Below are 27,356 nucleotides of genomic sequence, written 5' to 3'. Positions count from 1 at the left end.
TTGCTTCTGGCTGCATCAGTTGTGTGGTATTTTTAGATTAGTGTTTCAGCTCGCAGAGTTGGAAAAGTGGTGAGGTTTATTCTTACTAGTACTGAAAATCGTGGATTTGTTGTAAATACGCTGACAAATACCAGGAGAGGGAGTGAAAAGAAGAAAGGTCAAACTATATTCACTGCTTTGCAGAAGAGATTCAGTCTTCTGTGTTTGGTATCTAAAATAAGTTGGTGTTGCCTACGCAGTGTTGGTATTGTGGTGTCGGTGTTGCTCCGTTCACTGGGTGTAATTCACAGTGACCTTCAGAATATGCAATCACATGTAATTCTCTTTTGCATTTTTACTACATTTTCAAATCTCTTGTGCTGCCCAGTTCTGTTTCTGTGATCTGGAATATTTTGGGATACTGATGGTTACCAGTTTTTTTGCTGTAAATACGTAATTTTGGCACTGCTGCTATTTTGCAGTGTTTTATTGCTTTATCTTGAAGCTGTTTCTAAACATGCAGTAACTTTGTGGCTCATCACATGCTTGTTTTCCTCTTTGTTAGAGTATTATCAGAGTTGTGTTCCATGACCGAAGGTTGCAATATACAGAGCACCAGCAGCTAGAAGGTTGGAAGTGGAACCGCCCTGGGGACAGACTTCTCGACTTAGGTATAACTGCTTCTATCTGTTGACACTTGAAGAAAATCAGTTTCCAAATTGAGATTGATCATGGTCAGATTTATGCTAGAGCTCCTGAAAACACACAGACCAGTTTTCTGTATGCTGCTTTGTCGTAGTGTTTGATTGTAAAAGTTCCACCACTTTCATGTTCTTCTAAAACCTTCAAGTGCTACAGAAGCAAGATAAGCAGTAAGATAGCAACTACAGCCTTACACATTTAGTAATCTTCCTAGTTCTGATTGCTAAATGTTACAGTAACTAGGAGAACACAATCAAAAGTAACTTCTCTAATGGATTGTGGAAATGGCACCAACATGGTTTCTGTATTTTGAGTAACTTGCTTATGTTTGGTGCATAAACTGTGTATGGGGGCGTGGGGGGGTGAGGAAGGGAATGAAAAATCACCCCCAAACCCTGAACACTTTGTGTGTTGAGTCTACAAAGATTCTTCAGATCAGTCCTAAGAAACTCCTTCCAGGCTTATGGTCAAGCTACCAGAGCCTGCATTTTTCCACCCTACCTGTGTTTGCTGATGGTAACCTTGCATTACATTTGATGTGTAGTGTTTTCTTGGACTATGATTAATTTGAAACATATACTGCTTATTTTGATAGATATTCCAATGTCTGTTGGAGTCATTGATATCAAGACAAACCCAAGCCAGCTCAATGCAGTTGAATTTTTGTGGGATCCAACAAAATGTACATCTGCTTTTATTCAGGTTTGACATTTTACTTGACTGGATGTCTGTGTTTGGTGCCTTGCAGGTCACAAACAGTAGTATGCTCGCACTATGAGGCTTCCTGGTTTCTTACTTGAGGGGTAGCCAGTAAATACCAGCTTTGTAGATAAACACAGGTTCATAGTTCTGTAAGGGTCCCTAGTTAGGGTTTTCAGCTGCACTTGGGTTTACAGAAGCATCTTTTAAAAACAATAGTAAATTTACATAAACATAATTTACATAAAAGTAATTTACATAAAAAGGCTTTCAGAAAGATCTGTGAATAAACCTGTCAAGGTTATATATATATATATATAGATATACAGAGCTATAGAGTTAATCTGTATCCCTCTAAATAACTGTCATCACTGATGGTTCTGTTGTACTTGAGTCTCCCACTCTCCTACTGGTGAGCTGCAGCAGAGACTCAGGCTTGAGGATACAAAATGAAAAGTAATGTGCTACGAAGAGTTTTAAATGAGACATTGAGAAGCTGTTTCTTACTGTGTCAGTAGGCTTCCCTGGGGTAGGATTTTTGCCATTTATGTATTTGATATGCAGGGCAGTTGAGCATCCTGTCTTTGGAAATCATTTAGGTAGAATGTTCAGTTTTGCATTGGAACTTTTAGCTTACGTTTGTCTCTCATCTGGTTTTACTATAACATAAGAAGGTGTAGGTATGAAGTTTGAGGTAGCAGCAGTTCTTACCGAGGCTGCTAAAATAGGTTAGACTCCACACTGCAAGTATTGTAACTTCAGTCTAGTACAGCTGAAGCTATTTTTTCTACTAAGAATTACATAATTACTAAAATGTAGTCTCCTTGAAGAAATGTGAGAGAAATTCCTGGATGGTTTTGTTTATGCACTTCTTTAAAAGCAGTAACAGACCAAATGAAACGGATCTGGTTATTACGGTTGTGCAAGTGTAGTTCACTTACTCTGAAGGCTAGAGAGCACAGCATAGCAGAACTGATCACACACTTAAAGCTTCAGCTTCCAGTCTGTGGGTCTTTGTTGTTGATAGCCAAAGGAAATAAAAAGCATTGGGGCATTGGCTTGCTTAAAATTCCATAAGGAAGCAAAAAAAACCCAAAAGTTGGGAGCCCTGTCCAGTAAGATGCATCATAACTCTTTCTGTTGCACTCCTTTTCTCCTTAGATACCTTTTAGGGGTATTTCTAGCTTATAAACCCAGTGTGGTAGTATTTATTACAAGTAACTCAAGTTTATTGTAGCTATAATGCATTGGACAATGGTATCTTACAGTTGTTGGGAATGGGTTCAAATTTAAGCAGGGGAAGTTCAGATTGGATATAAGGAGGAAGTTCTTTACTGTGAGGGTGGTGAGGCACTGGAATGGGTTGGCCAGGGAGGTTGTGAATGCTCCGTCCCTGGCAGTGTTCAAGGCCAGGTTGGACAGAGCCTTGGGTGCCATGGTTTAGTGTGAGGTGTCCCTGCCCATGGCAGGCGGGTTGGAACTGGATGATCTTGAAGTCCTTTCCAGCCCATACCATTCTATGATTCTACATACATTTTCCTAAGATCCAGCAAGGTGTCAGTTTAATAAAGACCTATAATGACTTCTGCTTTGTGGAGAGATTTTGGTGGCACACTTCCTTGTTTCCCTTCTCCCTTGTCAAATCAGGCACAGTGGTTTTGGCTTCATTTCAATATGGGCATGAAAAGGAGATGAAAGTAAGATGTTAGTTTTGCAGCTTGGTCCTCAGGCTGGGTAATTTGTTCCTTGTCCTTAGAGAATGTGTGTGATGTTGGAGTAAAATCCATGTCTAGAATACTTCTGAAGGTCCTTTTTGTTTGGTGGTTGGTTTTTTTCAGGTACATTGTATCAGCACTGAATTTACCCCTCGTAAGCATGGAGGAGAGAAAGGAGTTCCTTTTAGGATTCAGGTTGACACTTTTAAGCAGACTGAAAATGGAGAATATACAGATCATCTGCATTCAGCCAGTTGTCAAATCAAAGTTTTTAAGGTAACAGAAAACATATCCTTAATAAGTCTCCCAGCAGCTCTCATAAAGATGGGGGATACCTTTATCTTACTACTTCTGAGATCAGATTTCAATTATAAAACCATTTTCCACTTGCCTTTTTGTTCATGTAACTATCCATTTTTAGCCAAAAGGAGCAGACAGGAAACAGAAAACAGACAGAGAAAAGATGGAAAAGCGAACTGCACATGAAAAAGAAAAGTATCAGCCTTCATATGACACCACAGTTCTTACAGAGGTAACAAATTAGAATTGCATCTGCTAACTGAGGAGGAAATACATAGATACGGCTTATTACTTAGCTGTAGTGTTGGAAGGGCTGGGGAAGAATTAGTTCTATACAAAGATAAGGTTTTTCTTTGCCAGACTTGTCCAGGGAACAGCAGCATTGAGTTTTAAGTTCTTTGTTTGGTAAACTTTCATTTAGAGACTAGATAGGTGCTTGCGTTCAATCTGAGTGTGCTTTAACACTGATGGCACTGAACCCTAGAGCAAGTCTTTTGGTACAGATCTAAAAACCTTGCAGCTGGAGGGGGAAAAAAGAGTGGGGGGAATCTAGACTTTAATTATCTGCCAAGTTTGAGCTTCGGAGTCTCTGGTTTTGGAGATCACTGAACATAAGGCCAGAGCCTCAGCAGGTTTTTGCGGTTTATTTAAACATCAGTGAGTTCTATGCAGTGTTCTAAAGATTTCAGAAGTTTCTAAAAGGCTTTTAGATCTTTCCTCACTGTATAACGAAAAGAAATTGATCCAAATCTTTGGTGTTTGTCCAGATGAGGCTTGAGCCTATAATTGAAGATGCAGTTGAACATGAGCAGAAAAAGTCCAGCAAGCGGACTTTGCCAGCAGACTACGGTGATTCTCTGGCAAAGCGAGGCAGTGTAAGGGACTTCTGCTTACCTTTTCATTGTGCAAGATACCTTGTACAGTGTTAGATATAGGAGAAACTTCCATTTTGTAAAGTAAAAACATTGATTGCTGTGTATTACTATTACTTTTATGTATACCAATTACTCCATGTTTGCTTTCAGCAAAGGAATCCTTCCTAAATCTAACACTTAAACTGTTGCAGAGGGACTGTGTAACTTTTAAAAGTCAAGAGCTTTCCATTTACGTGACTTTAAATGAAACAGCTTTTTGCTTTCCTGTATGTGTGTAATTAGAAGTAAGATTGGTGAAATTTAGTGTTGTGTTCCATATTTGTATTTAGATTCAATGTAATTTTCCATGTACATCAGCATTTTTAAAGCACCATGTAGTACTGCAGATGGTTGGTTATTAGTTACTGACTTTTTCCTTTAGCCAGCTACATACTGTGCTTTAAGCAAGGTTTAATGCAGTTCAGACGAGTCAGTACCTCTTCATGGTAGGTGCACACTAAGTATGTGCCCCCAGATGAATCTTGACGCACATCCTGCACACTCCAGGATTTCTTAAATGGTGTTTCTTATTGTGAGTATCATTGAGACCTTACATTTTCAGGTGAGAAACCATTCTGCATCATCCATTTGGCAAGTTTAAATGTCAGTTAATACTGTGACTGTGGAAAACAACTGGCTGTTCTTTGAACAGGGATAATGTGGTGACCGCTCTTTCCCAGCAGTGTGCAGGCATTGACTGCCTTGACTCTTTTCCCTCAGACATCAGTTTCACATTTAGGTTATAAATATATACATACTTCAGTGTATGCCTCTTGTTTATAAACCATGTAACTGGGTGGGAGAGAAGAAGCAATGTCAAGTCAGATGGGGGATTTGGGGGCTTTTTACACCCTGAAACTATTAGCACTGAGCTGTCGGAATTTACCTTCTACTGTTCTTGGTTGTTGGGGTTTTGGGTATCTTTAAGATGTACATTTAGAGTTCTTTGGCAGTGCAGACATCCTTTCACTTGTTCCACATGGCCCTGGGGGGTGGGTACAGCAGGAGAAATAGGTGTTTTATCACTTTGACTTAGAAGACATGGCTGAAGTGTCCAACCCCCAACCCCCACCACCCCCCCCCAAACCACAAACCCAAAAAAAAAAAACCAAAAAAACAAACCCCCAAAAAACCACCAAAAACCAAACCCACCCCAACCAAACACCACCACAACAAACAAAAAAAAAAACAAACACCCCCCCAAACACACAAACAAACACCCCAAAACCCACACAAACAACACACCCACCCAAAACCCCACCCAAAAAACTGGAGTGTATATTGCTTGACAAAGTCAAGAGTGCTGTTACTTACACAGTGCTGCTTCCCTGGTGCCCAGAAATACTTCTCTGTAACCTTTACTTGAATTTTAGAATGTAGGTTGATCCAGTGTGTAATTCTCCTCCTTTTCAAAACTGGGTATTGTTATCTTCCTCCTACACCTAGCCTTGTATATAGGCTGGCTTTCTTGTCCCATGCTTTATGCATCTCATTTTGTCCATAGGTGTTTTTATTTTGCCCCTCCAGATTTGGCTGTTCTATATGCTGGATATGTCTCATTCTGTTTCTTTTTGTTTCTCCTGTCACCCCAGTATGATTTCTTGGAGCTCAGCCACAGTCTGATTTGGCCAGGTTGGTTTCTTACTGTGTTTCCTTTAGGAAACACTGAATTTAGTATATTTTCTTTCCAGTTTAATTTGTATGGGATTCTAACACAATACAAAGAGCTTGGTGAAACAAGAGTTAGTTCTTTTTATTCTGCTCCTGTCTTTTTCTAAAAAACAGATTGTTTTACTGTAACCATCATCCATATTTTCCTTCTCATTCATTTTCATAAGCATTCCATCTAGACTTTACTCTTCTGAGTATATAGAAACTGGAGCTGATCTAAGGAAGAAGAGGGGGGAGAAAAGCCACCAGATTCTTTCCCCTGCTTTGAATTTGAAAAAGCAGGCATTGTATTGTGCTAGTTGGGTCTTCAGGACAGTGTCTGCAAAGACACTTCTTTCTGTCTGAGGTATCTTGGTCGATTTTTGTATTATTCTATAATACATCATCTAATACTTACATTATAGTATAGTATATCACATTATATTGACTGTGTTAAATTTATCATATTACATTATATCATTTTACATTATATGACATTTCAAGCTAGAATATATAAAGCTATCATTTGATTAATCTTGATCAAATGGTAATTTTTTTTCAGGTAGAACTGATTAGAGGGCACATGAAGGGAGGTTAGAAGACTGAGGTGTAGACCTTGAAATAGGTTGGAACATTGTTTTGGATATGGAAGATTGGTGCAGAAGCTAAATATTTTCAGTAAGTGACTTAAATTTGGGGTATAAAACCTTCTAGAGGCTATGAGTTAGGAACTGCAGCTGGAGCAAAACTGGCAACATAAGGATGTAAGGAGAAACAAGTTGAAGAAATACTCTATCTATACTCCATATAGCAAATGTCAGTAGCATACAGCTTATGCAGAGTGGCTGGCTTCACATTTTGGAAATGACTACTTCTGCCTCCGTAACAGATGTGCAGAAGAGTTTTGCTTTTGCACACACCAGCTGTAGTTGTTTTGGGCAAGAACCTCATATTGTATACATCCAGTAAGAAAGCTGTCATAAAATTGCTGCTTTGTTCTCTAAAGACGATGCTGTGTGCCCAATTTGTTCCCCAAATTAGACTTACTGTATTTTGGGTTTGTTTATTTGGTATGTGACTATAGTATGGAGTTTGTTGCCAAAGTTCAGTTTTACTCTATAGTAAAGCATGCATTTGGATAGATTCAGGTAGATGGGAAGTAGGAAGAGAAATGACATCAAACAGTGGCTTAGGTAACTTTTGATTTTGCAGTTTTTCAGAAGTTAGGAACATCCCCAGTTTAAATGCTACATATCCTGAATCTGGAAGTCCCACTTGGAAAGATTTTCTATCTTCCTTTATAACTCAGTGAAGCCGTTAGTCAACACTGTATAACTGCATTCATGGCCTGTACGGAAGGATGTTAAAGATCTGTAACCAAACCAGTTTTCTCCTTTTGAAGAATGAATCAGTGTTTGGAAATAAGACACCATTTCTGCAGCACAGTTATATCAGTGTAAGAGTAACAGAGGGCAGTTGGTCTCGAGGCACCAAAGCCACCAGCTTTGCAGATTGACCAGTATATATTCATTGCTCAGTCCAGGTAAGGATTTAATACCGGTCTTTCTTCCCTTCTGTGGTGGCTTTTCACAGTTAGATGCTTGTTCGGCAGGGTGACATTTTTCTCTCTATGTCCAGTGACCAGGGACTTCATATTAGTATCATTAGCTTGCTGAATGTCCTCTGGTTAACTCTGTGTGTGCTTAAGAGTATAAGAAACATCCTGATTGTTCAGGCCACGAGTCCTTGACGTCCAGTTGCCTGTTCCTGGCAGTGGCAGATGCGGATGCTGCTTCAGGAAGGCTGTGCCTGTGATCCATTCCCCTGGTAACCCTCCAGTGCCCAGAAACTTCCTGCAGGTGTTAGATGTTAGAATCCCTGCTGAATCTTGTAGTGTTAATGGCTTTGATGCCCAGGCATTTGTCTGGCCCTGTTTCTGAACCCTATGGGTTTGTGAAATGCAGGACAGTTGTGCATGTGAGTCATTCCAGAGGCATAAGCAGCTCAAGCTTACTTGCTTGAAGACACTTGAAGAACATTGCCTTTTTTCTCTCTTTTTTCTTTTAATGCTAGACTTCCTTGTTCCTCGAACCTTGTAATGTCAATGCTCAAATACTAGCTTTTCCCCTCCACAATGTGTAAAGCAGGAGAACTGAGACAATTAGCCATGCTGCAGTAGTATTATAATTACTGCCTGTTTTCTTATTTAACCAGCTCATTCAGTCTCTCTGGATAGGTAGTAACATTTTTGTTGGAAGAGAACACAAGGTAAGAAGTGTTTCCAGAAGAAAGGCTTCTTGCTTTGGGATGGGATTTTCTTTATCCAGATATTTCAGGTGTGCTTCTTCCTGCCTTTACACTCAGTTTTGTTGTGAACAACTTCAGCTGGGTTTGAAGGCCAGAATCAGTAACTGCAGTGCATGCCTGGGGAATGGCGCAGAAGCTGTTCTCTGGCCGGAATGCATTTTTCCCTGCCCCTGATTTTAAATGTGTTGAATGGAATCTTGTGATGGAATTGCAGCTGAGGATGTGCAGCTTGCATCTGGGTGTCCGGATAAACATCTTGCCTTAAAATTTAGGGAGTGAATAGAAGAACACACCAAAGAAATGATGCTTTCCAGATATGTCAGAAGAATAAAGTTAGGTTATGTTGAACCTTTATTTTTAAGTTATGGCTTTGGACCACATTAGGGAATGAAGGTCTCTTTTTAACTACCTGTTGTAACACAGCATCTTTGAGATGAACATTAAAATGAGTTTGAGAAGAGAAACAACAGACGGGAATATACAGAACAGAAGGAAGAGTGGGTAACACTGGTGGGTCATAGAGGAGCATGCTTTGTGTGGATTACACTCTTTGGGGTGTAACAGCTGGCTTTGACCCCGTAATCAAAGACTGTGTGTGCACAGCGCCTCGCAGGCATACTGCTCTGAATCACATCTGGGACAGCCTTGAAGCTATGCAGGGCATACAAGACTACGGTTTTTAAACTGTATGTGCTGTGCTGAGGAGCTCAGGATCCTGCTCTGACGCCTGAAGTCCAGCACAGCAATGTCATGGACTGGTTTACAGGAGATTGCAGCTGGTGTGCTTATTTACTGTTTCCCTCAGATAGTGGAAAGGTTTTTCAACACAGAGTAGCTGAAGCACGTTCCCATTAATATTAGGTCTGCTTCTTCCCCCACCAAACTATGCTGTAACTCCAGAAATTTCCTTACAGGGCATTTAGCTGGTGCATTACCTGTGTCAGAAATCCTTGTTGTTTGAAGAGGCGTGCTCTTAGCTTACTTGATCTTGGGCAGCTTGCTTGTCTTAAACCCCGTCTGTTTGTCTCTGAACAAACCAAAATCTCTTTGGGTTTTATTCTTCTTTGCAGTGGTGTTGCAGACACCAAATGCTGGTCTCGTTTTGAAGGGCTGAATCATGATGGTTTAAGAAAAACACCCCAAAAAACCTGACTGAATGAAACAGTTGCCTCATCATATACTTGCGGTGGCTTGTATTTATGTATAAAACCTCCAGTTTACCAGGCAGTTGAGGGAGTCCTCAAGAGCAGTACATGTAGGCATCCATTTAGTCCTGCAGTTTCTCAAACTCACAAGATTTCTACTGAATATTGTGCTTGTATTTCATCTGGACATTAAATACATTAAATTTATCCACAACGTTAAATCTAGCTTCATAGTTTCACCTACTGTTGCTGAGCACCTATTGTCAGGACATGATACCTGCGGTTTAATCAGCTCCTTCACCCCTTTTAGGATGAAAAACGTTTTTCAGCAGATGGCTTGGGTTGGTTTCTGTAAAATTGAGTAATCTGGATCAGTCTTCTCTCAGTTGCATCGATAATACCCTCACTTTGTGAACAGAAGACAGTATAAATAGGAGTCTTAATGAAAGAACAAGATAAACCAGAAGTGATTTTTACCTGGAGTATCTGCATGTTATGCGTGGGATGGAGGGAGTCTGTATTTGGAATGTCAAATCAAAACTCGCTGTGGATAAACCACTGGCTTTCATTTAAAGAAGTGTGCCTCAGAGTAAAGCATGCTCTGGTTTGCCAAGAGAAACTTAAGCTTTAATTCTTTATCTTCAGTGCTCACCATGGCCGGATACTCCTACAACATTTGTAAACAACAGTCCTGCTCCTGCTCCAGCCTTTACCTCTGCTCAACATAACACCTACAGTGTCCCAGACAGGTAGGTTTCTTTGTGTACCCTAACTAAAGACTGCATTTTAAAGTCGTGGTGGTTCAGAGTTGTTTTCTGAGTAAATGCAGCTGCTTCCTGGTGCCACTGGGGAATGAGGGATTGGTTTGGCTTTGAGTATTTATTGTAGAGTTTGACATTACACAGAGTCATTACTTCTGCTTCATCAGTCGTCTTTCTTCCTGTATGTTGCGGAAGACTTCCCCTCTTGTCCTCTGCCACGTAGCAAATCCTTTACCTCTGAACTATTCTGATTTAGTCCTTGTCTATGGAAACAATTCAGCCTCTTCCAGTACGAAGTCTTCACTCCCCTCATACACAGTCAGTAGAATTTGCAAGAAGAAAAGCCAGCAGTAATCTTCACAAGCTTTTCAACAGCACTTGTATTGGTAAAAGCATTTAGAATTGAGACATTAGTTAAACGACCATAACCAAACTTGGGTGAGCAAGGAACGATTTACAGTGGTGTTGTCTGGTCTGTGTACTTGGAGCTCATTCAGGTGGATTTTCAGCAAGGCTGAAATACTTTGCTTAATAAAATTCTAGTAATTCTTTTCTTTATCCTTTCAATCTGTAGCAATTCTTCCTCCCCAAATCACCAAGGAGATGGAAGCTCTCAAGGCTCTGGAGATGTGAGTGTTTGCTTTCTGGTACTGTTCATGGCTCTATTTGTGTATTTGTGTCAGAATATTTGCTTTATACATACCCTGCTATTGACCCTATTGTGGAAATGTTTAGCTGAGGGGGGGTTGTTAATGCTTTTTTAATATCCAAATTACCATCATCTCCAATCTTGTTTCTTACAGCAGCTTCATCCTTCAGCCACAATCCAGGAAACTCAGCAGTGGTTGCTCAAGCACAGATTCTCTACGTATACAAGGCTTTTCTCAAATTTCTCAGGTATCTCTACTGTTGAACATTCAATTTGTATTAAAGGCATTTTCTTCTGGTTACTTTCCCCCAAATTCACCCTAACCCCCCAGAGTGGAGCTGGGTTCTGTTTGCACTATGGCAGTTCATGATAACCATTTTAACCTTGATCAGTCCTTAGAGGAAAATGACTGCATTTAGTGAGTCAGAGCAGCGGCTGTTGCCTGTTCTGCTGGGCTGGCTCCTGATGGCAGCAGAATGCAGTGGTCTCAAGTGCAAGACGTTGCTAACATCTGCTCCATGGTAGATCTTCCATAGGAGCTGGATTTCACTGTGGTGTATGAGGCTTTCTCTGGAGCTGGCTTATCCACAGAAACAGCAAATCCTGTTTTGTATTGAACTCTGCTTCAGTGCCATGCAGCAGCAGAATTCCTTTATCTATGTGCATGTGTCTAATGAATATTCATCTTTATGACTTATTTTGAATATTCATCTTTTTATGAATATTCTTAATTTTAGCAGAATGTCTGATTATTCTTAAATGTGATGTGTGCCAGGTGAAATGAGCATACAATTGATGTTAAAAAGTACAGATGTTCTAACCAAATCTTCATAAAATCCTCCTGTTTTTCTCCAGGTGCTGATTTATTAAAGCTGACAAGGGAAGATCTGGTACAAATCTGTGGTCCAGCTGATGGAATTCGGCTGTATAATGCACTGAAATCCAGGTATGACCTCGGGTATGAGGCTGAGTGGGTTTTCTTCTCTGCCTTTGTGGCCCCACATTTCCTGTAACCTTCCCTCTGATGTGTGGTTTCTTCCAATTGCAGGTCTGTTAGGCCCCGTCTAACAATCTACGTTTGTCAGGAGCCACTGAGGAGCCTACAACTGGAAAGACAAGATGCAGGCAATGGTGACAGCAGCAACGGTGCAATATATGGTATGTCACATCTGGGGTCCCTTAGCACCATTCCTGTGTCTTAAAATGCCTAAAACAAGAGAAATGGGAAGAAAGAAGTACTCTTTCTATGTTTTCTCTGTGTGCCAGAGAAATTCAGCCTCAGGAGAGGCTGAATTCCTGTGTCTGGCACACAGAGAAAATGTAGGAAGGTGTAGCACTGCTGTCCTAACACTCAGGGGGTGAACAGAACCTTAAAACCTCTCCAGCTTAAATGGTTGATCCTTCTTCAGTCCACTGGAACCTGCAGTTACATGGTAATGAAGGAGTTCTGAAATTAGCTGTGCTGTGTTGTTACAGACAAGGTATTAACAAGGCAAATGGAGGTGCGTGTAAAAGCTACATGCAAATTAAACACTTCAGTTCTTTCCCATTTTCTGTTTGGTTTTGCTTTCATTTTCTGTGCACCTGAACTAAAACTGGTAGAGCTTGGACAAGGAAAAGCCTTATATAAATGGCTGTTGTTTCAACACAGACCAGAAGATAATGTTTAATTGTAAAATCCCGTCAATCTTACATTAAAGAGAATGGAGTTATTTGAAATCATGTTTTTTGGCTCTAGGCTTTGAGTGAAGAGCCATCACTCCCCAACCAGTCAAACTGTACAGGCTGCTGCCATTATAGTAGTTGTATATTTTCCATGCAAGAACTGAGGTGGAGGAGGATCCATAGAGGATTCTGTTTCTGTCAAATTGCATGTATTCCCTCTGGAAAATCTGTTCCCCATCTTCAGTCTCTGGTTTGGGGTGGAAGAATGTGCAAACATGGAGCTCCCAAGGGCCTCTAGCACTATTAAGCTGTAGAACTGTAAATACAGCATCAAACTGACCAGGTGCTTTGTCTTACTGTTGTATTTTCCTGCTGCCGTCCTTTAGCCCTGAGATGATCTGTAGGAAATACATTCAGACAGCTGAGAAAGGCTCTCTTTGCCACATAACAAACCAACCAAACCAAACCCACCTCCACCCTTACTTCGAGCAGCAGCGTGGTGCTGTAAGTCACTTGTATTACGTGGCGATATGGCAATGGTCCCTAAAGACCCGCTGACCTGGTTGAGGTGACTGTGCCTTTCTGTGGAGGATACAGGAAAATATGTGGAATCTGCCTTTGGTACCAGAGCAAATGGAAGCCTGCCCCTTGTCAGAAAGTTGTCCTTATGGCTTCACCTTGAAAGCCGAGTCATAGTAGTTGACAAGACTTCTTGACAAGAACAGCGTGAGAATAAAGATTTTTAGCTTTTAAGAAGTTTTAATGCTGTTATGAACAAATTCACCTGATATTTCCACATAGTTCCTTGTTACCAGATAGTGCCATGCTGATGTAAATCCTCCTTTTTTCTTGCAGTTTATCATGCAATCTACTTGGAAGAAATGGCAGCCTCAGAAGTGACACGCAAGCTTGCTTTGGCATTCAATATTCCTCTGCATCAGATCAACCAGGTTTACAGACAGGGTCCCACAGGTATCCACATTCTTGTTAATGATCAGGTAATGGAAATTACTTTTCCTTGACATTTTATTTATGCATGAGATCAGATGGTGGATTTTCTTATGATTGCTTTTTTATGATTGCTTTATTCTGTTTGATAATGCAGCCTGGTACTTTCTGGTATTTAGAGTACATTATAATAAGCAGAAGGATCCTTTAAATGTCATTCTTCCTCTACCTGAATCAAGTTGAATTACACGAAGAGAAAGGTCTGTGTAGTTCTGAGATGCTGCAGTAATGACTTAGAATGTATTCATTTTGAACATTCATTTTTTCAGTACTGTTGCACTCAGCTTATTCAAGCATCTACAACACATTTAGAGTTCAAGACACAGCCAGCAGTAGTAGGCTCCAGAGTGGTTGTCACATGATTGATGGGCAGTAGTTTGACAGTAACGTGTTTTAACTTCCATTTGTTACGTGCTTGTCACTTGCTGACTAAACTCAGAAATACCCAGTGCTTGTAACAGGCTGTGTTTAATATCTGATGTACACGTTTGGTGTTGGTTGCACTCAGGTTTTTAACACTTCTTTTGTCTTTTGTAGATGGTTCAGAACTTTCAAGATGAGAGTTGTTTCTTATTCACCACAATAAAAGGTACAGTCTAAAAGACAACTGTGTAGTCTATCAGGGAGCTGCCTTTAGAGCAGAATGCTGGTCCAAGAAACTCCCCAGGCAGAGTAAGGGCAGGTAGAGAGAAGGCTGATGTGCAGACACATCAAGATCTGCTTCCAGCAGAAATGGCAGAAACCCCCATGTGGTCAGGAGGGTGGCATCATTTCGGTTGTACCTGCAGTCAACTTTGGTCATTCAGCTTTCCTGTTTAAACACTGGGGCTTCATATGAATCCCACCCTTCCTCAGGTATCCAGCGTAGTTCTGGGAAAAGGTGCCAGTAAGTTGCTATAATCCATGGATGAGTTTGGCTCTGTGCAAGTTTTACCTACAGAAACTGTCCCAGTTTTGAAGACCCAGTTACAACCAACTTGTTAATCAGAACAGAGCAGGAGTAGGAAAGTTTCTGCAGCTTTGTTTTCTCCTGTAGATGAGCGGTGTTTTTGAAGTTGCTTCACTCACTCAGCCTTCTAACTTGAAATTCCGAGACTGGAAAGTTGTGTATAATTTGTGTAGCATAAAATCTGTTCAGTGACTGTTACAGACCCATTTGTCCCCGTTATGAAGCCTTTTGATGGTACTGCTCAATTATAACCATAAAGCCACAGGGGCTTTTGCTTTTAACAGTTTCCCTTTGCCTTTCTAGTTTAAGGCTGAGCATCACAAAATCGATGATTGAAAGCATATACTAAGGATTTTGATTGCTCTTGCAGTAGTTAACTTCATTTTGTCATAGTAAGTGTCACAGGTGAGGTGGGTTTAATACGTGGTAAGAAGTGTTCAGAAATAACTGCAGACCAAAGGGGGTTTTAAGAAGTTATTCTTCAGGGGTTTAGTGTGAATAGCAAGTTCCTGGTACTTAGCATGTTTTGACTTTACTATTTCATAGTAGTAATGAAATACCACTATACTGAAGTGAACCACTTCTACACAGTAAAACCTAAGCCCATGCTTTGCTGATCTGGGGCTTTGGCTGGTGTATTTATGGTTATTCTATTTATGATTCTAACAACTTCTTTTCCAGCTGAAAATGGTGAAGGCTTCCATATAATTCTGAAGTGATGTCACACAACTGCTAGACTGATACTCCACCGCAGAACGAAGTCCTGCCTAAAGATTACAAAGATCATCCAAAACCTTAGGATCTAACGTCACTGTATAAGATGTTTCATATTGAAAACACAAAATGACCTTTCTAATGAGCTGTTTGATAGGTGAACTTTCTTATCACTGCCATAGCTAAGTGTCCTCATGAGAGGTATAATGCCATGACAGCTTATGTACAGGCATGACAGACAATGTAAGCAAAGGTGCTTGCCCTTCACTGAAATAAGGCAAATTATGGCCAGTAGATACAGTTTTTAGAAGTGTTTTCTATTACCTGTATCCAGTTGGAGATGAATGTAAACTTATTTTGGGGCATTTACCTTTCTGTGCCAGTTTGTCTATTCCGTGCTTGTACCTGACGCTGGTTTTATTTTTTGATGTTAGCAGAGCACATGCTAATCTGTGTGGAGATGAGTAGTTAAGCTGATGGTGATCAGGTTGTTGGGTCTTTTGAGAGTCAAGCTGTCAAAACGGCTTCCCATGTAAATTGTGTATAAGAGTGTATGTAAGAAGTGTAAATGCCAGAAGAGGGCTTTTAAGAAGCCCTAGACAGATGCAATATATGCATGCAGCAAACTGCATTATCAGTAGTACCTTATTGGAGGGATTAATATAAATCCTATGAGGTACCAAGTAATTGTGTTTTGCTTTAACGGATTTAATGGAAAAGACTTGCCTATGCATCCTTTATGTTTAGTTTCTTAGGTTCTCTGCGGAGCACTGCTGCAGTTTAACTCTTTGCTTGTGAAATTGTGGGGTTTAAAATACCGGCCGCGAGAGGTGGACGTGTCTGACTCACTGGAATTGTGCTGATGAGGGAGGAGGAGCCACAGGCACCACGGGGCTGGCGCAGCTTTCAGCAGCATCAAATACACTGCTTAATACTAAACCTGCTCCATGTAACTCTCCTTCCCAGCAGGGAAAGGCCTTGCTCTAGTGGCCGTTATGGACAAGTAGTACCTGTTCTGTTGCTCTGTCTTTGCCCTGGGAGCCGCGCTGAACCGCTGTTACATTACAGTGCCTCTGCCATATGACCAAATACTTTTCTTTCAGCCAGGAATTGTGCTTTCTCGCTATTTTGGGCTCTCTCTCTCTCTTGTGAAGATGTGGCGCAGCATTTCCCATGCTAACATTCAGTTGCAGCTGGTTCGGTGCTTGGAGAGGAACTTCTCCACAGGGACTGAATGACTTCGTGTTGCTGTCATTTTGTGCCTCTGGAAAGCTCCACCATGATCTCCGGCTTAAAAGCTTAGGAACAGTTTTGCTTTTTATGCTGCAGCATTCAGTGTGAGCAATCGCCACCGCGTGTAAAAAAGCAACATTGATTTTGCCATTCCCTCTTCTGTAACTGGCTCAAGTGCTTCAGCAGAAAAGCTTCCTAAAGGTGTAGCATCCTTGAAACTTTATGTTCATCCACGCTAGAGGGGTTCGAGTTTTTCCTGTCCTTATTTTTTCTGCACTGAAAGTAACATTTTATGTACTTAAAACATTTCTTCCTATAAGTTAAGTTGTTCATTTGGGGTATTGTTTGGTCCTAGCATTTTCTTGAACTGACACTGTCTTTTCATCAGCTCCCACCCTATTCAAATCCAAACGTTTTATAAAAGCAGAAAAATCCTTGATTGGAAAGTATCCCAATATCTGATTTTCAGGAACATTGGAAGTTGTACAGTAGTTTGTCCAGCTCACTTCAAATTGGAATTAAATTATGGCACCAGCAAATTGCTTTTGTTTTTTAATGAGATGTACACATTTCAATTTAAGTATAATAAATGTTTTTCAATAATTTTGTAAATGTGCTTTTCTTTTCCTTTACTTCCCCATCCAAGATGCTTCTGGTGTTCAGATTCGGATGAGCTGCAAGACCTGCCCTAGTGATAACAGTGTGGGTAAAGGTACTTACAGAAGCAAACCAGCTCGGTGGCTTATCCTGCACAGGACACACGTACATTGATACTCTGTTTCTGATACAAAACTGAGTTACATTTGAAATGATTGAAACAAATTCAAATGACATCACAGCTTATTGTTTATTTAAGTGGCTTATATCAGAGTAGGTTCTGTTTGGGTTTGTACATCTTAAATGCAATAGACTTACAGGAGTCATTATGATCTTAGAAAAAAGATGAGCCAACAAAGGGCATTACAACTGGACATACTGGTACTGGTGACCTTTGTGGTACAGGTGACAAGAAAATCTGCTTAAAACTCTCTGTTACAGCAGGATGTATCCTAATGGAACTCAACACATGATGGTAACAACAAGCACTCCACCACTGCTGTGTAAAACAAGCCCTGACCACCATATTTCATACTAGTAATCCATGTACTGCTGCACTCTAACCTGTAACTTAACCTCAGAGCTGAGGCTTCCAGTTACTGTCCTTATCTGAAACACACTCACACTTCTTTTAAAAAGTAGTAAATATGTGGGGGGAATTGCAGTACTACCCAGAAGTAGCTTCTCCAACTGCTTTTTAAGCCACTACTTCTATTAATCTTCAGAGGCCCTGAAATCTTTAAGACATACATACACACACAATCAATCTTACACAAAAAAGGTTTCTTTCTGAACTGCTGAGTAGTTTCTCAGATAATTAAGTTGCTTAAGATAAAAAAGTTCATCTAATCCTCTAGCACTGAAGAACTAAGGATGGCCTTAAGAGTCAATACACAGAATGTTACTATTCTTATAATTCAGATGTTGACAGCTTCTCAAGTAACCCAAATGTGAAGAGTCTGGCTTTCTACATTTGAAAACCACAGGTTTGGTTCAGCTCCTGCCTACAGCTTTATCTGCCCCTCTGCTTGCTGTGCTCCAAGACCAGGTGTTACTACAAACAGCTGGAATTCCTTACTCCATCCAGCTGAACCTGGCTTCCATTCTTCAGTTGTAGCAAAGCACAAGTACCCTCTCTTCTAGAACAGCAGCATCTTTCCCTTACAACCCAAGGAGGTAACTTAAGGACAGCAGGAGCAGTGCTGCAGGAAGCACCATGTGGCTGCAGCAGCCGCTCAGCTCCACCATAGCAGGTTGCTCTCCCCTTGTAAAGGCTGATGGCATTGGGTGTAAAACATGCTTAGTGACAGGCAAGCGTTACACCAACTTAACCAAGCTCAGAAACTTGGGAAGTATCTCTATTTATAGTTACCTAGAGGTACTACCTTACCTTTTGACATTACCTATTGTGTCCCCTTGTGTAATTAAATACAAAGCTGACTCATGAAAAAGTATAAGCTGTTTGGCTGCAAGAGCTCATGATTACTTCGTGTTTTTTGGTCAACATCTGCTAAAGCTGATTTGTCTTTAAACCTGGTGCTTAATCTGTCATATATGTTACAGAACAGCAGGTTCGGTTCTGTCAGGTTACACAACTGCACACCGAGTAGTGCTTACAAATGCAAATTAACTTCCAAGTTTAGTGAACTTCCACCAAGTAACTGCTAAGCTGAAAGGCCTGCACATTTTACACAGCATTTCAGTTCTCATGCCAACAGAAGGAAGGAGTGGCTAATACAAACTGAAGCATCACCAACTTAATCCACAGCTGCACATTATGGTAAGTTTTACCTGGAAAAAAAACGCTTTTCTTGTCACAAAACTGGATGACCAAACACCACCGTTAGGACTGTCAGGAAACCAACTCCTTCCACTGCCTTGCAGTCCCATTCTCTTCAACATCAACAATGAAATCTGCTGTGTGGTTGCACTTACTGTCAGAGAATGATACAGCATCTGCAGAGGCGCTGTCCGCTCCCTCCTACTGATGGCGGGGGAGTTACTGGAGCAAAGTAAGCGTGAACTTTCACATGAGGTAGATGAGCCTGCGGGTGAAAAGTCTGCATTACAATGGGAGAGAAAGAAACACAACTAGGGAAAAGCAGCAGCACACCTCACCTGCTGCCAACACCTGGGCTCTCAAGTTAGCTAAAAAGGAAGCATCTGTACACTGGATACAGTCCAAGCTGTTGTAATTCTCCTGTCCCATCCAGCTAAGGCATGCTACGACTGGGCTCTCCCTTGTACAGCATTCCCAATTCCCAACAAGGCATGGCTCAGCCCAGAGAGCTCTATCAGGCCAGACACGTGTTCTGCTGCAGGGGAGAGGGGATGCTGGCTACTGAAGCTACTGTATCCTGTCTCCCTTATTCCCTACTTCTCTCATCCTAGAAAGCAACATGGAATAGAACCAGGCATATGGCCTCAATAATCACTGTCAGGAAGCTTTCCAATCGCAAAGGTGTTTGGACAGGAATCTGGGAGATGAAGCTGCAGACAAGTATAACAGTAAGGCTAAACTACTCCCCCCGAGCGGGTAAATGGAGGAAAGCTTTGTGTCTGGGCTTGAGGACATAACAGCCATACAGTCTCTTCATCTCCATGCAGATGTTTTGCTATTGGCACTATATATTAACTTACAACTTAGGAGTTAATGCCGCAACACAATCTAGAAAACAGAAGCCTGTCTCTGAAATACTAATACAGAAAGCAGAAGATTAAGCACTCGTCATTCCAACAGCAAAGTGTCATGAGCTACAAACAGTTAGGCAATCATTACTATTCATATAGAAAAGCTCCATCTAGATTCTAGAGGTGAGGAACTAACAGAACCATATTCAGACTCTGTCCATCCTCCCTTGCCTGGAACATGCACAGGATTCACACAGTCTCAAGCAGCGTCAGCAGCTCATTCCTACCGGCACAAGTCAGCGAACACGTACTCTGATCCGCTTGATTCCAGCTCGTGTCACTTGCTGGCAGTCATACAGCTCAATTCTCTCCAAGTTGTGGCAGTTCTCCAGGTGTTCCAGTGTCACATCAGTGATGAGGAGACAGTTATCAAGCTCCAGGACCTGCAGCCTCTCATGACCACAAGTACTGTTGCTCAGATGCAGAATCCCATCATCAGTGATCAGTTCACAGTGAGATAAACTCTGAAAGAGAGAGGCAAGCAGTTAACACATTGCTCAGGCCAAGTTACTCTGCCCTCCAACCATGAGAACTATTCAACCTACTTCATTCTAGTGGTTTGAACGGTTACAAATGGTACACAGAGCTGAAATCCAGAAGAGCAACCAAGAAACAGCTCTGCTCCACCCAAGGGCTGTGCTTTGTATTTAACTTGGCTTCAAAATGAGTAGAGCCCCAAAACGCAGGCCACTGGCAGAACTCCTCAGGCCCCTTTGTTCTAGGTGAATGGGGGAATTCTGGTCCAACTGTCGGGCACTTCTGCTACTGTACACAAACAGCACATGTGCTGTGCCAGAGAACAGGAGACAGCATTAAAAGAGATGCTCAAGGACATGCAGGAACAGGCGAGGATCTGCTGACAGGATTTAGTGCTTCACAAGCTACCACGTTTTCATACATACCACTGGGACCAAGCCTATGCAAGTCCGTGGAGATAAACAATCAAATTGGACTGATTTGCTAAACAGTGATTTCAAAAACACGTGAGCGCTCAGTGCCTCAGGCTGTATGTACAGGGAGTAATAAACATCTTGTACAGCTGCAGAAGCAAGGCCTTTCTGCAGCCATCAGCATAATAAACCAGAAAGTCCTCCTCTTCAGCATGTTATTTTGCTCCCTTGAATTTCAAGAGAACAGGGAAAGCTGCGGCATCCTGGGCAGCAACACCACACAAAGCAGCTTCCTGGTTCCTTCAAGAAATTCATGACTTTTGGAGAAGTCTGATGATGTTCAAGAGAAAACAGACTTTCCTCAGAGGAGGCTTAACAAGCACTCTGGCACCAGTTAAATGAATGCTCTTGTGTCTTTTGCACTAGGAACATGCAGGATCTGTGAACTCTAGTCCTTTGGCCCTGGGCTCTGCAGTAAGCTCTTTGCTTCATGCTCAGCCCATACCTGTACCCAAGCCTAACAGGGGCTGGTTCCTGCCTTGCCACCTCAGACAGCAGCTGATGAAGAAACACTTGCAAGCAATCCAAAAGCACTTTTCAATTCAGAGCAAGCAAACCTCTTGCTAATCATCTGAATCAAACATGTACTTCTTCCTTTCTCTCAGTACAACACATCTATCTTTTATTTCATCCTGACAAGGAAGCCCTGAGCATTACCAACCTTACCCTTATTTTACCTCAGCTGAAGTCACTAGCATTTCCTGCCTGCTGCCACACACAGGTCTGTCCTTTAGAATAACTTGCCCCTCAGCTGCTCCTCCTCTCAACAGGATGAACAAGTAACCAGAGAAGAGGCTTGAGACAGGTCTGCAGCATCCCCCAGTCTAACAGGGAGCCCCCAACAGCTCCAGCAGGTCCAATGTCACCCACTCCACAAGCCTGAGCAACTGGCAGCGACTTCAAGCAACACCACAACCAGTGCATGCTGTCTCCCATAATGATGCAAGTCAGCACTGTTCTAACTTACAACTTGCTCACGTTCTGCAAGTCCATCAATTCTCTAAATACTCCAGGCCTTTCCTACACCTAACTTCATTTATGTACTTGCTCTCAGCAATTTGATTTGGCTCACAGCCTGGAAACAATCAGCAGCTGCAGGGTTAAAGAACATTTATAACAAACCTGCTGTTTCAAGGAAGGACAGGAGGTTCTGTGGAGCTCTTGGTTACAGCAGCAGCCTGCTGGCTAATTAAGAGTTTTCCATCCAGGAAGTAAGCAGCTTATAAAAGCAGCTTTCCTGAGACACTGTATTTGGTGCTGAAAGGACAATACAGGATGTACAGCCGAGTTCGTACAACTTCGTAAAACAAATATGTGAAGTGATACATGCTCCATGTTATCTGACCTTTCTGACTTTATAAGCCTGTCAGAAACTGTTAATAATGTGGAATTTTACAATGACAACTGCTTGAAACCTTTACTGGTTTCAAAGGTTTTGAAATATATGGATTCACACCAAAGAATTTTGTTATTTTTGTTAATCCTTACTACATGCTGTGTATAAGTCAAATACCTATCACATTGTGAGAGTGACACACCATCAACTTAAGAAGTCAATTGACTTCTCATCTCCAGTAATGAGTATTTCAGTTTCTCCAATAATCTGAATGTGCAATTATTAGACATTTTCAACAGCAATTACTTCTTAAGTCTAGTAAGTAATAGAGCACTTGAGTGCTCTGATACTGAAGACCATAGTGGTTGGTTATAATTGGTCTAACAGTGCTTTTCCTTATTTTCACTATCCACTGAGTCTCCAAACACCAAGAAACAAATTCAAAGTTGATTTCTACAACTCCAAACTATTTGTTTGAACTGTAAATATGCCTAAACATATGCTAAAGCACAGCTAGTCAAGATTTAGCACAACCATCAACAATATGTGATTTCATATTTGAAGCTTAACACCAGTACACGCAGGTTATTCAGCACCTACTAGTCTGTTTTCTCTTTCCCTGTAATTCTGAGCCATCACTGTTCACTCACACCTTTGAGGATGTATCCTTCCTACACACAGGGTAAAAATCACATCAACAAAAAGTAAGTTTTCCCTGTTTCCTTAGAAAAGCTGTGTTATTTTACAAGTGCCACACTTCCCTGCCCATGGCCTAACACACACACACAGAGGCAGCAAGCGGGTTCTGAAAGATACCTGGAAATTATGAAGTTTGATGGTACCTCCTGTGTAGCACTGGCACAAGTGGCACAAAGGACCTCTTGCAAAGACAGGTTACAGTTGTGATTACAATACAAGAACATACCCATCGCAGAAGAACAGAAAATGTCCCATATAAATGGCTCCACATCTCTCATTTGGCTTAACATTAAGAATTATGGTACAGAAATGAGGTCAGGCAATTAATGAGCAAAAATAAAACCCAACATCAATAGAAAATAGTGAACAAGCTCCTTTTTAAAAGCCATCTCTCCTCATGTTGCTACCTTAGTAACACTGAGTAACACTAATTATAACACCATTTAATTAATGAAGCAGCAAATCTTCCTTTAATCCTATCTAAGAACAGATTATAAAGATACTTGCTCTTTCACGTAGATCTGTAGTAGTATATAAAAAAAAAATCTACCCTTATGGCACAACTGGCCTAAATACAGGGGCTCCTATTTTAAGGGCAGCCTGGCAATTCTGGAGTATCCTGTCTGAAGAGCAGCCAAATTTATGTCACCTGAAATTGGTTTTGATGTTTTGAAAGATCTAAGCAACCACTCCCTAGGAAACAGTTCTCTGAAGTAAGCAGGGTACCCCACTGAAGGCACCTCAATCTTCTCCAATTGCATTCAAAAGTCTAGGTCAAAAAAACCCAACCCTTTCATAATTTACTATGTAAATGTAATCCTTGGGAAAAAACTGCCTGCATGCAAAACTGATACCAGAGTGATCACATAGATTACATTTATCTTCACCAGGTGGTTTTGCTTATTCAGTATTTGATGCAAAGTTGTACTCTCTAAGAAAAACATTACTGAACACTTCAAGGGTATCTATAAAGGATCCAAGTACTGTAAGTAATCAAATATGAAGGATGTTAACCACAAAAATACAAGCTTTCTGGTTACTACTCACTGATTACTGGTAATATTTTGTTATCACACAAAGTAAATATGTTAGGAGTAATCTTCTTTAGAATACATAATGCATATATTTTGCACAGTATCATACTACATCAGGAACTTTGTCTGGATACAGAGTGAACAGGAGTTGTGTATGTGTGTAGTTTTGGGGAATGCATTACAATTCACAAACAAAGAATTAAACTTACCAATGCTTGTAGCTTAGGACAGTGTATAGAAAGTTGTATCAATGTGCTGTCAGTTATCTAGAAATGAAAGAAACAAACCAACCATAAGCAACAGACAGCAGGAGAGTCAACCCTCAAATAAGATCTTTCTCTACCAGATGAAGGTGCTGTTATTTCTGGAAAACACCCAATCACCTATTACTCTTCAAGTATTTCTCTCTATAGAATTTCCCAATAACTACTTTTATTTACTATCATAAACACAGCACTATTAATAAAAACCAAAGCACATATAGCTGAAAGTGCTAATGCACTGCATTCTTACACTGGACATTCAATATTCCTTTTCATATTAAAGCTCACCAAAACACACTCTTCCAAGTCCATCTTCTCCAGCTCATGGCAATTCTAAAATAAACAAAAAAGCAAACAGATAAACAAAAGATGAAATAAACCAACATACAGACGTAAAAACATGCACAGGAGTAGTGATAGGAGATGGCACAGCTTTCAAGAGGAAACCATGAGCTAAATCCCTTCAAGTATTTGATCACCATCGAAGGACAAAAAAATGGTAAAAAGATTAAATATCCACCAGCCACACATCACTTCCCTCTCAAACCTCTACATTTCAGCCTTTCTCCTGCTAAGTGAAATGTCTCCTTGCTCTGCAAGGTTCGAGCAGTATGTACCAGTACTCACTCACCCCTGCTTCCCTTTTGGAATCAACTTCAATTCAAACCTATGGTACTTACAACCTCTGCACTAAAGATAACCAACGTGCATACAGACGCATACACTAACCTGCATCAAACTCATCTGAAACAGACTTAAGCCTATGGAACATCTCTCTTCACCATCATACATTATAAAGCAGCATTAAAAACAATGTGCTTTGCTAATGAATGCTGAAAATATTAAAACATGGTCCACTTTAAGGCTGCACTTCACATCTATACAAGCAATTTCCCCAATACACTGAGAGAACCCCAGCAAGCTCTTGTAAAAGTGCTTTTAGTATCTGATCATGACTCATTTCAAGAACACAACATAACCTTGTGACCTCGCAGCAGACCACATGCTGCTATGGCTCAGCCCAAACCCCAGCCCATTTTTTACAGGCATAGGAAGAAACGGTTTAACTTGCAGTTCCCAAAGGCAAGCTGGAGGTGACTGCCAAAGCCCAAGGCTATAGTGGTGAATGATTAGAAACCAGTCTGTTTTACCACTGTGGCTAGAAAAAAGCCCCTGCATTCAGACTAAACATCAGCAGTGCAAACAAATCCTGTTAACTATTATTTTAGTGCTCAGATGTCTTAAACCAGTAAGCAGACAAGTCTAACTTGAAGCATTTGATATCATGCTTACATATTTACAGCATCAATCAGGGCACAAGTGTTTACAGTTCATAATGTAAGTATTTTTGTAACTTAACAGTATGCTTAGAATAATCTACTATACAGTGATTATTGGGATGTAAGTATCACCGGTATGTGTTATGCTTATAGGGGAAATTTATATAGGGGAAAAAACATAAGACAAGTTTTGGATTATGATAAGCATAGTAAATTCTACTGAAACATACAAAAGAGTGAAAAATGCAATCATAGATGGTAAAATTATTCTATGATTCTATGAAAATAGACCAAATTGCAGCTGTAAGTATAATTCAGAAACAAAACCACTTTTTAGTCCTTTCCTCCACTGGGTTCTTTCTACTTTATTTTTCTGCTTCTCATACTTCTTCCGAGCAGCACTATATCAATTCACAGCTGCTCAGCAGCAAAGAAAACAAGGCAAGCTCTAACCTTCTGAAGTGACCCTTACCCGTGCTAAAAGGGTAAAACCAGCATCTGTAAGATGTGAACATCTTGCAGCTTCCAAAATCCTGGAAAAGTTTTAAACATTAAAGAAAACATTAGCAGAGAGTAAAGCAAATGCATTTGAGATACAAATCTGTCTTCTGCAACTTACAGCTCTCAAGAGGAAACGTACACATATACGCCTATTTTTCACTTATTTGCAATTCAAAAACACTAGGCAGACTTTCAATCCAGTTTATCAGAACATTCTAATAGTTACAGACCAGATTAAGTTAAATCCTCAATCTTCCCAATATTTAGTGTGGAATTACACCTAATTATAGGTATTTTAACCTTGTTTCAGTAAGACAGCAAAATGCTCAAGTTCTTTTATGCATTATCAGAGGAAAGATATGGGTGAATAAACCCCAAGTTAAAGAAAACGCAGATGAAGCCTACATCTAAAACCCATTGTATAAACACAGGATGCTGGGAAGCCACAAAACTGAGAAACTGCTTACTAGAAATTCACTTAGAGCATGAAGCACAGTGAAGGAAGTTACCAGAAAGCAAGGAACAAAAAATCTCCAAGCCCACAGTAAAACCAATGAACAACACCAACACAACCTTAAAGAAAATAACACAGTGTTTTGGAAAGATAAACCTAACACTCCCTCCACTGGCCCTGGAAAGCAGTACTGACAAAAGAAAGGTCATCTTCCCCAAACAGCATCACTATAATATGCAGAATGAGCCTTCAGCATATTAACATTTTGCCATCTTTGTCATCGTCTTCTTTTTCTTTCTCTTAATGAACACATTTTACTTTGCAGGTGGAGTAAGTATCAGGATGAATAAGCAGAAACCATGCAGCAGGAGTGAGCAACCGGCTGCATGGTGCCAGCTGCGGTTAAACCATGACAGACTCTTCACTATGGCTTTGCTAGATCAGACTCTTCCAAGCCAAAAGCAACAGCACAGCAGAGTTCAGAGGTTAAGCCTCACAGGATAAACCCTTGAAAACCACTTCCAGAGTGCTCATCTCCAACACGATTCAAATGTACAATGGGAACTCAAGAGCAGCCAACAGAGAGGTACAACACAGGTACAGCTTCTCAAATGGATGGCTGTAACACCCCTTTTTCTCTATAGACTCACATTTGGGAACTTTGTTCCCTTCCATCAAGGGCAGTTACTAACCTATCATAAAATACTCTCAGCTACTCTGAAAATTATCCATGAGACCAAATAGGAATAGAAAAAACCCACCACCACCACAAAATATGACTCAGGTCACATGTTATCCTTCTTACTCCTTTCATTGATTCCTTGCTTTCAACCCCACCTCACTTACAACCACTGGATCCCCAACCCTGTTACATTTCTGATTTGAAAGAGGGGAGAAGGGGATAACATTTGAAGCGTACAAAATAGGAAGAATGCTACTTACATCTGCTTGAGAAGGAGATGGAAACAGAGGGGTAAGAAACCAGAAGACTAGCAGCTCTAGTTACCCTGAACTTGGGTGTGCAGTTAGGTTGAAGAGCAGAATGGAAAGAGCAAGCCCTATATACACATGCTGCAGCAATTAAGCTCACAAATGAAAAACAGGTGGGAAGGCACTGTTCAGCATGAAAATGGGCAAAGTTCTAATTCTTGCTTTCAGTGA

At 40.8% G+C, this 27,356-nt stretch overlaps 2 protein-coding genes across 10 annotated transcripts in view; one reads left to right on the top strand and one right to left on the bottom strand.

Moving 5' to 3' along the window:
• UBP1 (upstream binding protein 1) overlaps window positions 1-17,002 on the top strand; it is a 45,908-nt gene extending 28,906 nt beyond the window's left edge. For 2 of the 6 annotated variants that reach the window (XM_061358493.1, XM_061358496.1), the window contains 13 exons: window positions 545-650; window positions 1,277-1,383; window positions 3,219-3,371; window positions 3,517-3,627; window positions 4,163-4,270; window positions 10,057-10,160; window positions 10,747-10,801; window positions 10,976-11,069; window positions 11,677-11,767; window positions 11,870-11,979; window positions 13,342-13,484; window positions 14,032-14,083; window positions 15,125-17,002. In XM_061358493.1, the coding sequence (XP_061214477.1) occupies window positions 545-650; window positions 1,277-1,383; window positions 3,219-3,371; window positions 3,517-3,627; window positions 4,163-4,270; window positions 10,057-10,160; window positions 10,747-10,801; window positions 10,976-11,069; window positions 11,677-11,767; window positions 11,870-11,979; window positions 13,342-13,484; window positions 14,032-14,083; window positions 15,125-15,162 (1,272 nt within the window). In that variant the 3' untranslated portion in view covers window positions 15,163-17,002. The remainder of the gene's footprint in view (window positions 1-544; window positions 651-1,276; window positions 1,384-3,218; window positions 3,372-3,516; window positions 3,628-4,162; window positions 4,271-10,056; window positions 10,161-10,746; window positions 10,802-10,975; window positions 11,070-11,676; window positions 11,768-11,869; window positions 11,980-13,341; window positions 13,485-14,031; window positions 14,084-15,124) is intronic. The other 4 variants (XM_061358497.1, XM_061358498.1, XM_061358494.1 and 1 more) reach the window with 3 other exon arrangements.
• A 1,727-nt stretch (window positions 17,003-18,729) lies between these two features.
• FBXL2 (F-box and leucine rich repeat protein 2) overlaps window positions 18,730-27,356 on the bottom strand; it is a 45,073-nt gene continuing 36,446 nt past the window's right edge. For 2 of the 4 annotated variants that reach the window (XM_061358437.1, XM_061358441.1), the window contains 5 exons: window positions 25,713-25,773; window positions 24,249-24,293; window positions 23,907-23,963; window positions 19,930-20,142; window positions 18,730-19,032 (listed from right to left, as the gene is read on the bottom strand). In XM_061358437.1, the coding sequence (XP_061214421.1) occupies window positions 18,925-19,032; window positions 19,930-20,142; window positions 23,907-23,963; window positions 24,249-24,293; window positions 25,713-25,773 (484 nt within the window). In that variant the 3' untranslated portion in view covers window positions 18,730-18,924. Of the gene's footprint in view, window positions 19,033-19,905; window positions 20,143-23,906; window positions 23,964-24,248; window positions 24,294-25,712; window positions 25,774-27,356 lie in introns of all 4 variants that reach the window. The other 2 variants (XM_061358438.1, XM_061358439.1) reach the window with 2 other exon arrangements.

The sequence above is a fragment of the Neopsephotus bourkii genome, unplaced genomic scaffold (assembly GCF_033783945.1).
Source record: "Neopsephotus bourkii isolate Nb327-2 ecotype Australia unplaced genomic scaffold, CSIRO-AGI_Nbou_v1 NB_942, whole genome shotgun sequence".
NCBI classification, from domain to species: domain Eukaryota; kingdom Metazoa; phylum Chordata; class Aves; order Psittaciformes; family Psittacidae; genus Neopsephotus; species Neopsephotus bourkii.
Note: the sequence above shows the minus strand (reverse complement) of the source record. Positions and strands in the feature narration are given on the sequence as shown.